The sequence below is a fragment of the Phaethon lepturus genome, unplaced genomic scaffold (genome assembly GCF_000687285.1).
Source record: "Phaethon lepturus isolate BGI_N335 unplaced genomic scaffold, ASM68728v1 scaffold30084, whole genome shotgun sequence".
In the NCBI taxonomy this organism is placed as follows: Eukaryota; Metazoa; Chordata; class Aves; order Phaethontiformes; family Phaethontidae; genus Phaethon; species Phaethon lepturus.
In genome coordinates this window covers 1-13,044 of record NW_010537839.1, presented here as the reverse complement: position 1 = coordinate 13,044, position 13,044 = coordinate 1, and the positions used below count along the sequence as shown (strand labels likewise).

The following is a 13,044-nucleotide window of genomic DNA, read 5'->3' as shown; positions in this document are numbered from 1 at the left end:
GAATCAAATTGCTTAGAAAAGTGCCTCTTCAGAGGGAGAGAAAAAAGTGCCCAGATAACTTGAGTGCAAATGGTCTTGCAAAATACCTATTTGTGATTGGGATCTGGGGCTCGTGTTCATTAGGATAATGCTCATATAATTATGCTGGGCCAAACCCCTAATGCCCCGTTGTGAAATGGGGGGTTGCACCACCGACATTTTTACAGCACACACATCAATGGGGGTCTCCTCTCAGAAGTTAGAGAAGGCACCATCAAACAAGAGTCTCTGATCTGTTCCTGCTTCCTTCACTTCTCCAGATCAGCATGGGCTCTGGGGACCATCTTCAGGACGATGGGCTGCTTTGGTTGCATGAAACTTTTTGTGTCCATAACCAGTGGGATCTTGAGCAGGAGGGAAAAAAACAAAATAGCCATGTAAGCTGAGAAAAAGGACAATCATGACACCGACAGGACACGTACAACCCACATACATCTCAGCCACCCCTTGTTTTCAGCATGTTTCCTCTCTTCCGGGCATACTTACCGTGGGACTATCACTGTTGCTTGAGCAAAATAGCTGCGAGCTGGGGCTCAATAGCCCTCAGCTCTTGAAGAAACTGGTTAGCGAATTCTGGCTTTCACATGGCATAGTAGGAAGAGCTCGGTGCCCTGATCAACAGGCTGCACGTGGAGCGAAAAGCAGCCGAAATCCATCCAGGGAGCTGCAGCTGAGGAGGGGCGTGCAGTGCCATTTTGTTTAATGCTGAAGCGAGTCAGCGCTGAGGGGAGCTGGATCGTAATGGGAGCTGGAGGAGCAATAAGCTCTCCAGGAAGAATGAAACTCAGATTGCTGCTCAAACTGAGTACCAAAGAAAAAGCATCCTCACACAGAAAAACGATTGGTTCCCTTGGGGTGGGCTGGAAATCTCAATAAAAAGAACGTTTTAAACCGGTGTTGGAGGGAGTCATCTTGCCGGAGAGGGAGGAGTGTTTTACTAAGTCTCCTCCATCAATTCGACGCTGCTCGTACCCCAGCTCTCCTTCTCCCCAGCAGTGCAAGGGTAATACACCCGCAGCCTGACAAGCTACATTAAAATCCCATATCCCAGTAAGCTTTGTTTCAGGAAATTTAAGCAATGTGGCTCGGAGCCCAGTTTACCATCACTGGCAGAGTGAGAGGAGGCTGCAGCTTCCATATACATATTCCAAAGGGATGTTCCGGCATGAATTTTTCCCTCCCTCTCTGATCTGATGTACATGACATCTTATGTAGAAAAAAGGGCTGAAAGAACCCCATAAACCTATGGGCACCAATAATACAATACATATTTAACTTGTCTCCTTTTAATTAAGGGCAGTTATAAAAAGAATCAATTTTATGGATTGCAGAGGACTAGAAAAATGTCATTAGACTTGGGGGAGGGTGGATAGGTCACCGCATTGTTAATGGACTATTACAGTCTTTCACCTCCAGGTTACTAGTTGAGTTGCAATCTGAATCTGCAGAGATTCCAGCCGAGCATCCGTGCCAAGTAATAATTTAATAAGGATTTTTCTTTTTCTTACAACAAAGGTCCTTTCAATACACTTGCTGCCCCTTCTGCTCTGATTTCCCAAGCTCGCCTCATGAAGGCACAGCCTTTTGCAGCAGTCGGTGCAGAGACGGGTCGGGGCTTGAAACTAACACCAAACATAGTGCTACCTCCCTCTGAGTCACAGGGAGTTGCCATGTTTTCAGGAGGGCTTGCCTGACGTATAATTTCCAACAGCCGTCGCATTTACTTTACGTCAAACCACCCGTCTTCCAGGGCCTGTCCCATCGGTACTGCCCGCGGCATTCCCTGGGATCCCGGGCCAAACCAAAGCCTGGTGGGATCCCGCAGAGCCGCAAAGGGGAGGGGGTCGCTGATTCAGATTTGGCTCAGATTGCGCTTGCTTGGAAATTGTTACCCTTTAGAGATTGCCTGGTGGCCCCTAAGAGGTGAATTTTGGTGTCCTGGGATCGCTCACCGAGAACAGCTGTGTTTGTGTTCCGAAGCACAGCTTTGGAGCGGGCTGGGTGGGCTGGGGGGATATTCTCTTTCTGCTTTCAGGAGCAGGGTCTTCCCAAGCCGGGTCAAGGCAGACCGCGGGGGAGCGAGCACCCCACAACTGAGGTGCACCCAAAGAGTCAGAGGACTTCAGGGATTTCAGCCTGACGTATTCCACCAACATTAAATTTACTTCAGTAGAGGCCGAAAAAAATGAATCAGTAACTTGTGGCGAACCATTTAAATTAACTGAGAAGCTTTAAATATGGTTATTCCCATACGCCTCTCTAACCCACAGTGAAATTTTCCTCTCTGATCTCTATGTGAAGCAGGAAAACCCAAGTCTGCAGACAAGGTTCAGTGGTCCCGAAGGAGAAGGATTTAATGTGCCTGAGAGGCAGTTCGCTGTTTGTCCCGAGATGTAGGCAAAAGAGAGCACGCAGGACCATCTCGGTGGGACTAAAGGGCAGACAGTCAACCACATCATCCCATACTCTCACCGGTGTGTCTTTGCAGGTTCTGAACGAGAAGTTCTGCAACAGGACGACCAGAGCCACTTTCGTGACGAGGAGAGCAAACCTCATTCCTATGCAGTTCCTGGGGCCAGCCCCAAATGGCAGGAAGGTGTAGGGGTCAACAGACTCTCTGCTGTCTTTACTGAACCTGATTACAACAACAACAACAACAAGTTGGAAAGAGCTACTGTTCCAGGATATGTCAGCTTTCAGTTCTGAAGTGATGAGGGGTCTGGGAAGGCAAAAGCTTTTTGCATGCGTGTTAGAAGAACCCGGCTAAGTCTCATATTTCTGTCTCAATAGATATCTTATGCCTCTGCTTTTATGCTGCTGCTTGGAGTTGGCTGTGCATGTCCAGGTGCATCAGGTGAATCAAGGAATACCTGAAATATGGTAATGGATTTCATAACTACTCTTTACTCAGAACTTCCTCTCAGCTCAAAAACTGAACTGATACTTCACACAGGTCTACAGCTTCATGTCTTCCCTTTAGATCAAAAGACTGAGCGAACACAAAGACATTCTCCCCCTGCATGACTAAAGGGAGGGTTGCTTTTGAGACACACCAGCCTTTCCTCTCCTCATCATGAAAAACATGGAAGAACAATCAGGTCCACAGAGAAATTTGCCACTGAGCATTTTTGGTAATACTTCTTAGTGATCAGTTAGTTTTCATGTCAGAAAGCTTTTCATTCGCAGCGCATGAGGTCCACGTACAAACCTTACCTATGTTAAGTCAGCAGTGAAGTGTCTCACTACCAAGACACCAGCACATGCGTCTGATCAATTCCCAGCAAGGCAAGTGATCCCTAAAGAGCTCCTGTCCAGCTACCCATGCTTGGTTCGTCAACTGGAGTAAGGATGAAGCTACTGGAGCAACTGATGTAACACGCTTATTTGCCAGAGTACTCCCATTTCAGTGGCTCCTTCTGCATTCAACAGAGGGTCACCATAGGGGTCCATAGGTGATCTCATCAGCAGTCCTCTCCCTCCCTAACTTCTGCTTGATACTGCTTCCACGTTTTGTCCCAAAGGCCACCACATTCCCACACCGGGGTTAGCTTCCAGGGGCATTTCAACTCCTGCTGCAAGGGCAGAGATCTGGTCCTGCTCTCTCTGAGCCAGCCCTCAACATCTTGGCCACCTGAAGACTAGCAGGCCCAGCGTCTCCCAGGTCTGCCTTGGGCTACTGTCTCATTTCGCAGGCTCCGACAGAGACTCCTAAGCAAGGATTGTTTCATCACTTGACTTGAAAAATTAAGTTTTATTTCCTGCCCATCTTTGCTTTTCCATTGCTGATTTGCACGGCATCGTGCCAGTCACCCAGTGGCTCTTGCTTTAATATCTGGCCATAAACCCCTCAGTGTTACAGCTGCTGGGAGCTGCTCTCCCTTCAACGCAGTTAATTAAATTCCATGCACAGTTTATGGATGTAGATCATAAAACTCCCCTCACGGTAATGCTCAGACTAGATGTCAGACAATGACAAATGCCTAATTTAAATGTTATAATCATGCATTCCCCATTTTTGCTGCCATTCAACTCCCAGGGCTGAAGTTGAGCATGCAGCTATTCCCCCCACCTGGCCCTCACCTCTCAGGCCTGAACTCCTCCGGCTCTGGCCAGTATGCTGGGTCATGATGCAGCACATAGGTTGGAATTATGACCACCATGCCCTTTGGAATAGTCACACCGTTGAGCTCCACTGTCTTCTTGCAGACTCTCTCAATCCGGCCCGCGGGCGGGAAGAGACGGAGGGATTCGTTCACCACCATATCGAGGTAATCCATCTGCATGATGGTGGTGTACGTGGGAGTAGCCTGGAGAGAGGAATCAGGATGGCTACGAACACAGGGCTTCAACCCCCACCCCAAGAGCCCCCCAACACTTCCCCTTCAGGCATCAGAGACCAGAGCAGGGGAAACTTCACCAGCACCTCCTCCACTCTGTTTTGTTTCCAACTGGCTTTTGGCTCGTGGTCTACAAGGCACAGGTTGGGAACAACCCCAGCATCTCCCCACCCTCCTTTACCTTGTTGGTCAGGTTTGCATCGATCTCATCCTGGAGTCGCTGCTGCACGTCAGGGTGGGTGGCCAGGTTATATGATAGGTAGCTGAGTGTGGAGCTGGTGGTCTCATAACCAGCAAAGACAAAGATAAGAGCCTGGGCCAAAATCTCCTCATCACTTAATGCTGAAAAGAGGCATAAAAGCAATGCAAGAAGCTGAAACCTACAGTGATTAATCTTTGGGAATTCAGGATCCCGCTCACCAATCAAGGTAACTAAGCTATTCCTAACTGCTTAACACTTGGTAAAGGAAACGTCCAGCTAACTCTCCGGTACCACAAAGGGGTGGGTCTGGCACTGTTGTACAGCCAGAAAACTGCTGTCAAGATCAGCAGTGTTACAGTTCTGTCTTTAAGAGCAGAATCACGGTAGGTGCAGCCTGAGCCTGATGCAGAAAGTCTCTTCTCTTCTGGAACCACGCTCCTGGGCCAGAAAAATAGGGGCTCATGCCAGGAAAAGTTAGAGATGAAGACATGTCCAGCAGCTTCTCTAAGCCATGAGGTGAGCCTTGTGCTGCCGAGGGGCTAGCAGCCCTGAGCATAGTGTGGCAGCGGTGGTAAGGACGACACAGGATTTAACGCTGGTACTGCAGCAGTGCCCAAGCGCTGCCAGGACGCAGCCTGAAGTGCAGGGTGCCACACAAATACCCTGTCCTGGCACCTCAAAAGTTTACAAGGTTTAAAAGTTTAAGGTTGATGGATTGGGACTATACTTTGGCTGAGCCATTATCTCCTAAATCGAACAGTTGACCCAGGATGAGGAACAGAGATGAGCTCACGGATGAGCAAGGTGTGTGCAGCGTATGTGCTTTGTGTGCTTTATGAAATACAGCCAACATCGCTGGCCTTCAGAGAAGATAAAATAAGAAATGGGAGTAAGGACATATTCACTCTATTTGTTCTTTGTTGCACTAACAGAGCTCAGGATTTATCCCAGGAAATGGGATACAATAAAATATGGCTGATATGGGATAAGCATCATTGCGGCCCCACTACTGAGACCTTGAATCTCCCGTAGGATTAATGACTAAAATCCCCTCCTATTAACCGCACAAGGAACTACCATGCTTTCTGCTGAGAGGAGGACAGATCTCAAGACATACATTTGTATGAGTCAGTCTCAGCAGGCTTGGAGCTGTCATTTGAGCTCTGCGAGTCAACCATGAGTTGCAGGAAATCAACCCGGTCCTGGGGAGAAACAGAGGCAGTCAGAGAAGATGTGGGTGGGGAGGAGGCAAACCTTGTCCAGCACAAGCTCCTTGCTGAGACACCTGCTCCATTTCTAGCCCTGCCAGCTGGCTCACAGCTTCAATGCACGTTGAGGTTCAGACTGGAGACCCTCTATGAACACAGACACTTTCTCCACACGGGAGTTCAGGCGGGGCATGCTTCTGGCCCTGCCCAGGTTTCATGAGCTGGGAGCTGTTATGGAGAGTAGCTTCTGAAGACACCACCAGGTTCCTCCTGCACTCAGAAGGACAGCACAATGAAGAGAAGAGGCCATCTGGGCTGGACTCACCGTGCTGCTGCCCTTTTCCCGTTCCTTCTTCATTTTTATGAAGACATCCTGGAAGAAATCCATGACCTTTGAGGGTAACAGAGTCACTTCCATCTTTTTCAACAGTGGGGTAACAAAGGGGAACAACACTAAAAAGGAGAGAAAAGAACAACATATTTTAGATCAAAGGGGCCCAAGAAACTAAAAACTGCTACAAAGCATTTAAAGGAGAGGGGTAAATGTGGACCCTGACACAAAAAATAGCTTTTTGTTGCCTTCAGTTCTCTTTTTACCTAACCGTGGCTGGCATGCAATAGCACTTGAGAATCTCCTCATGCAGCTCTGTGTGACAGAGAAGCTCTCCATTGTGTCTCTGCAAACAGGGTCTCTGCTTGTAGGAGGATTCTGCAAAGACCCACATGGGCTATACAAATCTTAATTGTTGTTTCCCTGTGGAAAAATTTCTACAGACCTGCTAGGGTGAATTGAATCCTGCAAAGTGCTGAGCATCTCCCACATGGCAAAGAGGACTCAGAGCTACTAAGAGAGCTACCAGGAAATGCAGGTGGTCACCACCTCTGACATCGATTCAGGGCTGTATGAGATGAGGTGTGTCATACCTAAGAATATGACCACGGGGTTTAGGAAACTGATTTTGAGCAATTTCTTAATGTTGGTCACAAAGGGGTCATTGGGGTTGCTCATGGAGTCAATATTCACACTGAAAGATGTGCTGGCCACCACATCCATGCTGTAGGCTCCAAAAATGCTAGGTAGAGAAGAAGAGAGAGTGAATGGTATGAACCCAACCAGAGTAGTGAATAAGAGTCCATCTAGGAACAATCCTTGATAGAGAACCCCTTGAGAGGGAATCCCTTTTAACCAAGGACTCAGTGCAGAGTCCTAACACAGTAGGTCCTGTCCTGATTTGGCAATAACCTGCATCATATTTTCCCAAGTTTCCCCAGTTGCATTCATCCCCCAATTTTACTCAGTGCCAAGAACCTAGGCTGTAACTGGAAAACACTGAACTGCAGTCTGGGATAACAAAGACTCTATTCCGATTTCCATCTGTAAAAGAGATTGTAAAAATGTCATCCAAAAATACCACATCTTGTGGAGCTTCCAGAATGGCCCCTACTTCTTCCTCAAAGTGCATCCCCAGTAAAGCGAAACAGGGAACAGAGAATTGCTACCCCCTTTGAGCAGAGCAGAGCAGAGCGCAGCAAGCCCACCGCTGAGGAACATACCATGCCCATGAGCACTATGGAGTTTGCTCATCTCCATAGTTGATGAGATCTATGCTGCAGCATGGAAAAGGCTCTCCAAAAGGGGCCCTTCCCCACACTGAATACAACCCTTTCCTGTCAGCCCCACACAGTTACTTACTCCTTCATGGTGACAAACTCATCATTAGCTGCTTTCTTCTCAATGTTTTTCACTAATATTTCACCATAGTGATTAATGATAGGGAACATCTGAAATGCAAACCAAAGCAGAAGACACTGTTGACTCTTTCACCTCCACCAAACAAGGCTGGGCAATTCCACACTACCATCTGCGACTTGCCAAGTCTTTGGCTTGTGGAGGAAGGTTGGCATGGTGAAGGTACCATTTCCAGGCCTCAGACATTGCTTTCTTTCATCTTTATGATCAGTCCACAGAGATCATCTGACTATGATTGAGCAAGGTTCTCCTCCCAAAATCCACACGCAGCTCCCGTTCCAGCTAAGCCTCCACTCCAGCTGGGAGCAAACGTGGCTCCTGAGTGCATGGGAAACAGGCACCCATGGTCTGGGTGATGTGCTTAGCAAGAAGAAAATACAGGTCATAGGATCAACAGCCTCAGCTTGCAGTACCTTGTGTGCCATTTCATCCCCCGTACCCTTCTCCGGACTCCCTCCCCATGTTGGTAGACAGCCACCGTGTTGCTGAACTGCACCCAACACCACAGATGCTAATGAATGTGGTCGTGACAAATGGGGTCCCTTCCCCATTCGAGGGGAAGGTTTGTACTCAGAAATGCCCCAGTCCTCCTCCAGCTATTGATGCACAGTACCAGTGGCCTCTGTTTTACCTCCTTCAGCTTCCCGCTGGTGAAGGTTGGAGAGAGTATAGCACGAATTCTTTTCCACTTCTCATCTTCAGCCACGTGGAGGCCCAACTCCAGGATCCCACTCAGACCGAACTTCTGCATGGGGAGAATTTTACAGCAAAAGGGACATGGCTATACAGGAAGATGGGTAAAGGTTTCCAGCCCCCTTCCGCATGACAGTAATACAAAAAACCCACCCAAAACCACCATGGAGTGTTGACTTGACCCCTGAAGTCGTATCACCTCTACTTCAACCAGCAAACAACAGAAATGGAAACAAAAGTGTAAGAGTGATAAATTACATCAGTCCTAGGGTACATCCAGGATGATGTCCCGATGTCCCAGCCAGAGTGGCCTCTATACCTCCCTAGCAGAGTTTCGTTGTTGGTACCATCAATAAACTGGGACAGAACAGAGAGCAACTACTTGCTGAAGGGCTTAGAGAAGGAGAACAGAAACCAAGAAGAAACTCTTTCTTGCTCCATGCACTTTGTACTGGGGAGGAAAGCACAGGACTAGGTACATACCCGACGATTGGTAAAAATAGTATAGCACTCTTTCACCAGGATATTTTTTATGAGGATGGGGTCCAAAACAGCGAGCACAGGCTGTCTGCCGTCAAAAATCCTAAGCCAAGAGAAACCCACAGTCAGTCCATCGCTCACGGTCAGTTGGAGCAAAAGCAGCACGCTTTGTCTGTGGCCAAAGCCATGCACATTGACCGCTGGAGCCCAGAGGGTTTGGGCCAGCTGAGTCCCCTCTGACAAAACAGCCAAAGGGATGAGACTGGAACTGTTTTATTATGTAGTAAAACAGGAGAAAGGGAAAGAAAGTGCCAAACACGGACAGCATGAGCATTTCTAACAATCGTCAGTGGTATTAAAGAGTTGCCAAAGCAGCGTGGGTTTAGATAAAAGGCAGCTTTTTGCCATGCCATCGGTCCCCTGCACTTGGCTGTCTGAGCTCTGTTTCTGCAACTGGTAGCTGGAGTCAATAAAACCACACCGAATAGCCTACCTGTGGGGTAAAGAGGTTTCCCTGCCTGGCCTACAAGGCAATGAGAGGGGAAAAACTCGTCCGTCTCCTCCATTTTCCAATCAACAGAGACAGAAAAACTTAAAAGCCACGGTGTGGGCTAAAGGGCAGGGAGCCTCGGGCCACAGCCGAGGGAAGGTGCCGTCTTCAAGAGGCTTGAGAACATTTAATCTTCCGAAAAAATGCGCGGGGTTTCATGAAGCCTCCTAGGATTTTTTTGCGCAACGATTTTGCTTCAGTTTGAGAGGTTCTCAGCAGAAGCATGATAAGAGGTCCCTGCGCAAAACCAGAGCTGTGCAGGGAGCGGGGAGGCAGGTTGAAAGGCAGCTCGTGCCCCGGCTCTGGGAGAAGCAGGGAGCAAGATTAAAAACACTGCAGCAGCCTGCAGCTTGCTTTCTGCTCAGGACAGACAGACGAGCAGCTTCAAAGGCATGAGGCTCGGTTTGACACAAGCAGTGGAGTTTTCTGGGCAGGCTGTGTGGTTGGGAAAGGATTGGTGCCTTCCCTCGCTACCGCATCTGGGGCTAAGAGATAAAGGGGTGGCCGTGCTGATCTGGCGGGTGTTGGAGGGCGAGGGGAGCTCCCTGGGCTCTCTGTGGTGGAAGCTTCTCCGGCCCTCAGGTCACTAACACTGCTGTTTAGTTTTTAATGCTCCCAAATGGGAAAAGAAAAAAAGGTTATTTTCAAAGCTTATGCAAAAAAATGACCCCCAAAACTGGTCACCGTTGTCCCAGCCCTTCACCGTACTGAAATCCCAGCAGGAGGGAATCGTTGGAGAGATGGCTGGAGACTTCCCCAGTGGTGAACCTGGATTCTTCCAAGCTGTCACAGCTGGAATTACAGTGCTTGGACATGGTCATGGGAGCAATGTACCTTTTTCCACTCTATTTTGGGGCCACGGAGCACCCCAAACAGGGAGTTTTGTTCTGCAGAAAGAAACTCACCCCCAGATTTTGCCATACTTTTCAAAGCACATCTGATCAAAATTCAGGACTCCCTGCAAAAAAAAGAAAGGAGAAATGAACAGTTTGCCAGTGAAGAGTGATCAAAGCAGGTCACAGCTGGCGGTGCCGTGCATCCCACAGACCCACCGTCAGTGGCACGGGCTGGGGAGAGCATGGTAGCTCTTAAGAGTCACGTCGGCACTTAGGGGACATTTGCACTGGAGGGAAAGAAGAGAGCAGAGAGCGCAAAAAAAAAAAAGCACTTTCAACTTCCACTAGCCAACCTAAGCTGAAAATGTAATGAAGACGAGGTACGACAGGGTACGCAGTTTTAGCGTGAGCGGAGTCAGCAGGCAGAACTAGGTCCCAAGGTGTCCTTTCATCTTCAGCTCAACACGTTAGAGCTGCTACTGCCTTGTCCTCATGAGATCTTCCACTGCAGTTACTGAACCGGAGCGATGGTGGTCTTTTTGTTTTGCTTTGTTTCCATTAACGTTTTAACTGATGTTACGTGTAAGGATGAAACTTATGGGACACATAACACTCACCATGCATCAACTAAATCATTAGTAAGAGACCAACATGCGTGCTGTATCCCAGCAAACACAAGCTAAAACACCTCTTGCGTTGAAGCTAATACATTTTGTTCTGCGTTTGCAGTCAGTTACCTGGGACCAGCACTACCCAGTTATTTGGTAAGGTTTGGTAATATTTGAGGTTTATTTAGAAATCTGTTCACCTGGCTTGGTCTCAGGCTGGCCTGACAGCAAGTGGCTGGATGGGATATTGCTGGGGCTAATTCAGTCTCTTTGTGCGAATGACACAAAGCACAAAGAAACACGCAGTTCTCAGAAATTAGCAGTCTTAGGCATCTCTCCAATATTTTTTTTCTTTGTTTCCAACAGAACTTCAGCTGCTAGGGAGCAGGTAGAAATCCAGGGAGAAACTATTAACTTAAGTTATAAAGTAGTTGAAAAACACAGCACACCTCATTCAGGTCAACCAGACCGTAAAACGAATTGTTGTGTTCTCTGTGTGTCCAAAGAGCTTCCTACCCGAAAGCATCATCTCCATCTGACTGAATCAAGGGCAGAGGAAAGAGATGCCCAAAGGATGGGAAAACCAGCACCCGCTACAAGTAAGAACCTAAGGCAGCCACAGAGCAGCAGCTGCTGGTACTCACGTGCCGGTACTCCAGGAAAGTTCCCAAAAATGGCAGAGGCTGTGGCCCGGGAATGCCCAGCTTCTTGAAGGCCTGGAAGGGCCATATCCCATAGCTGCCAAGCAAAGAGCGTGTGAGTTGCATTTATGCAATGAAAGGAGATGGTTCTTCATCTCTTCCTGCAATAAATGCAGGATCACTTAGGGTACAAGATAGTTTGGGGTACACTTTGATACACGACAAGGCTGAAAGGAGCTGCAGCCCAGCCTAGGCAAACACGGTGTACATGGGCACCTCAGGTCTTTATTCAGGGGCCTCATTTAGTTCCTCAGATCAGACAACTGTGACTCAGGTGGCTGAAGAAAGGTCTAAGAGGGATTAAGTTCTCAAGCTGCGACCTGCCCTTGTGTTTGTCTTTGCAAAGACCTACTGCGATGCTCAGGTCGTAGAGCTGCAGCAGCACAGCAGCCGGGCAGGGACATAAATTATAACAGCAAAATTAAGTTTTTGTCTGTATAGCTCACTACAGCTCCCCTGAGCGACATAAGCAAAAGGGCAATTTTGCCAACATAACTATTTAAACAGGGGCTTCTGCTGGCACAAGCACACGGGCAGACACAGACATCACCCACCGCCCGGCCCCCAGCTTGCAGAGCCCAGCCCAGCCAGGGACACCCTGGTCCCGTTGCAGCCAAGCCGAGCTGGCTGCGGCTAAAACCATGGCAGTTACTTCTCCTTTGGATCTGCTGAGAAAGGCAGAAAAATCAAGAAGTTCCTTTTTATCCCCCCCCGCCCCAGCTCAGCTTCCTCCCTCCCCTCCAGCCAGCATGGGAAGGGCAAGGAGCAGCCCCACAGCCGCCCCTTTGTCAGCCCTCGCGTCTGCCTTGAAGGTAGCACAGCAAGACGGAGGATGAGTTTTTAAGGCTAATTCATGTACTTGGGCACGTCATACCAAGGGTGACGGCCCCAGCCCCCTCCCCAGCTGCAGGCACAGGCTTCTCCTCCTCCCCGGCCACCCTGAGGGACCAGCCTCTACTTACAGGACCAGGAGGCTAAGGAAAACGATGAGGAGCAGCCAAGTGACAGAAGAAAAGTTTGGCAGGAGATCCATCGTGTCTCCCAGGCTGCCCTGAGAGCACCTGTCTCCTGTGAAGCCGCAGCTTTTGTTTATGAATTTTTTTTCCCCTGGCTTTTAGCTGCAGCCAGGCTCACATGACGGCAAAGGAGGAGTTGTGGTGTCTGCTCAGTTACTCAAACTTTAACCCTTGGGCAGCTTTCTCCCTAGACTGGGATGTCAATAAGATGCCCAGCAGCACCACACCTCTTTAGATTTGAAACTGCTGAAAGGACAGTTTTTACAGGAGGAAAAGATAGCAAAGGGCATCACCTTCCTTAACCCCTTCCACCTGCCTCTCGCCCAAAAGCTGCGGGGATCACGCGGGGCTGAGGGTGAGCCCCCGGCTGCTCCTACAGCAGCAGCGATGCTGAACCAGACTCGCTCCTCCTTACCCTGTCCGGTCTTGCTTGTGCCGGCTTCACCGCTCTTATCGAGGGCTGTAATCAGGAGGTCCAAGGCCCCCCCCCCCAGCTCCTGGGGGCGGTTTCTGGCTATACGTAGCTATACCTTCCCTTGTGCCCCCCATCCCCACTTACTTCGCCCTCCCACACCTCCTATTTAGGGTCCAGGAGGGAAGGGGCTGGAGGAGACAGACCTGCCA

At 49.1% G+C, this 13,044-nt stretch overlaps 1 protein-coding gene across 1 annotated transcript; it reads right to left on the bottom strand.

Annotated features, from left to right (window-relative positions):
• Positions 1–287: 287 nt before the first annotated feature.
• Positions 288–12,437, bottom strand: LOC104620401 (cytochrome P450 3A29-like). Its single transcript, XM_010286605.1, has 13 exons — positions 12,367–12,437; positions 11,348–11,441; positions 10,165–10,217; positions 8,713–8,812; positions 8,168–8,281; positions 7,480–7,568; positions 6,711–6,859; positions 6,112–6,239; positions 5,696–5,780; positions 4,558–4,718; positions 4,120–4,346; positions 2,512–2,674; positions 288–383 (listed from the first exon to the last, which is right to left on the bottom strand). The coding sequence occupies exons 1-13, from the start codon at positions 12,435–12,437 to the stop codon at positions 288–290; spliced, it is 1,530 nt and encodes a 509-aa protein (XP_010284907.1).
• Between the last annotated feature and the right edge of the window lie 607 nt (positions 12,438–13,044).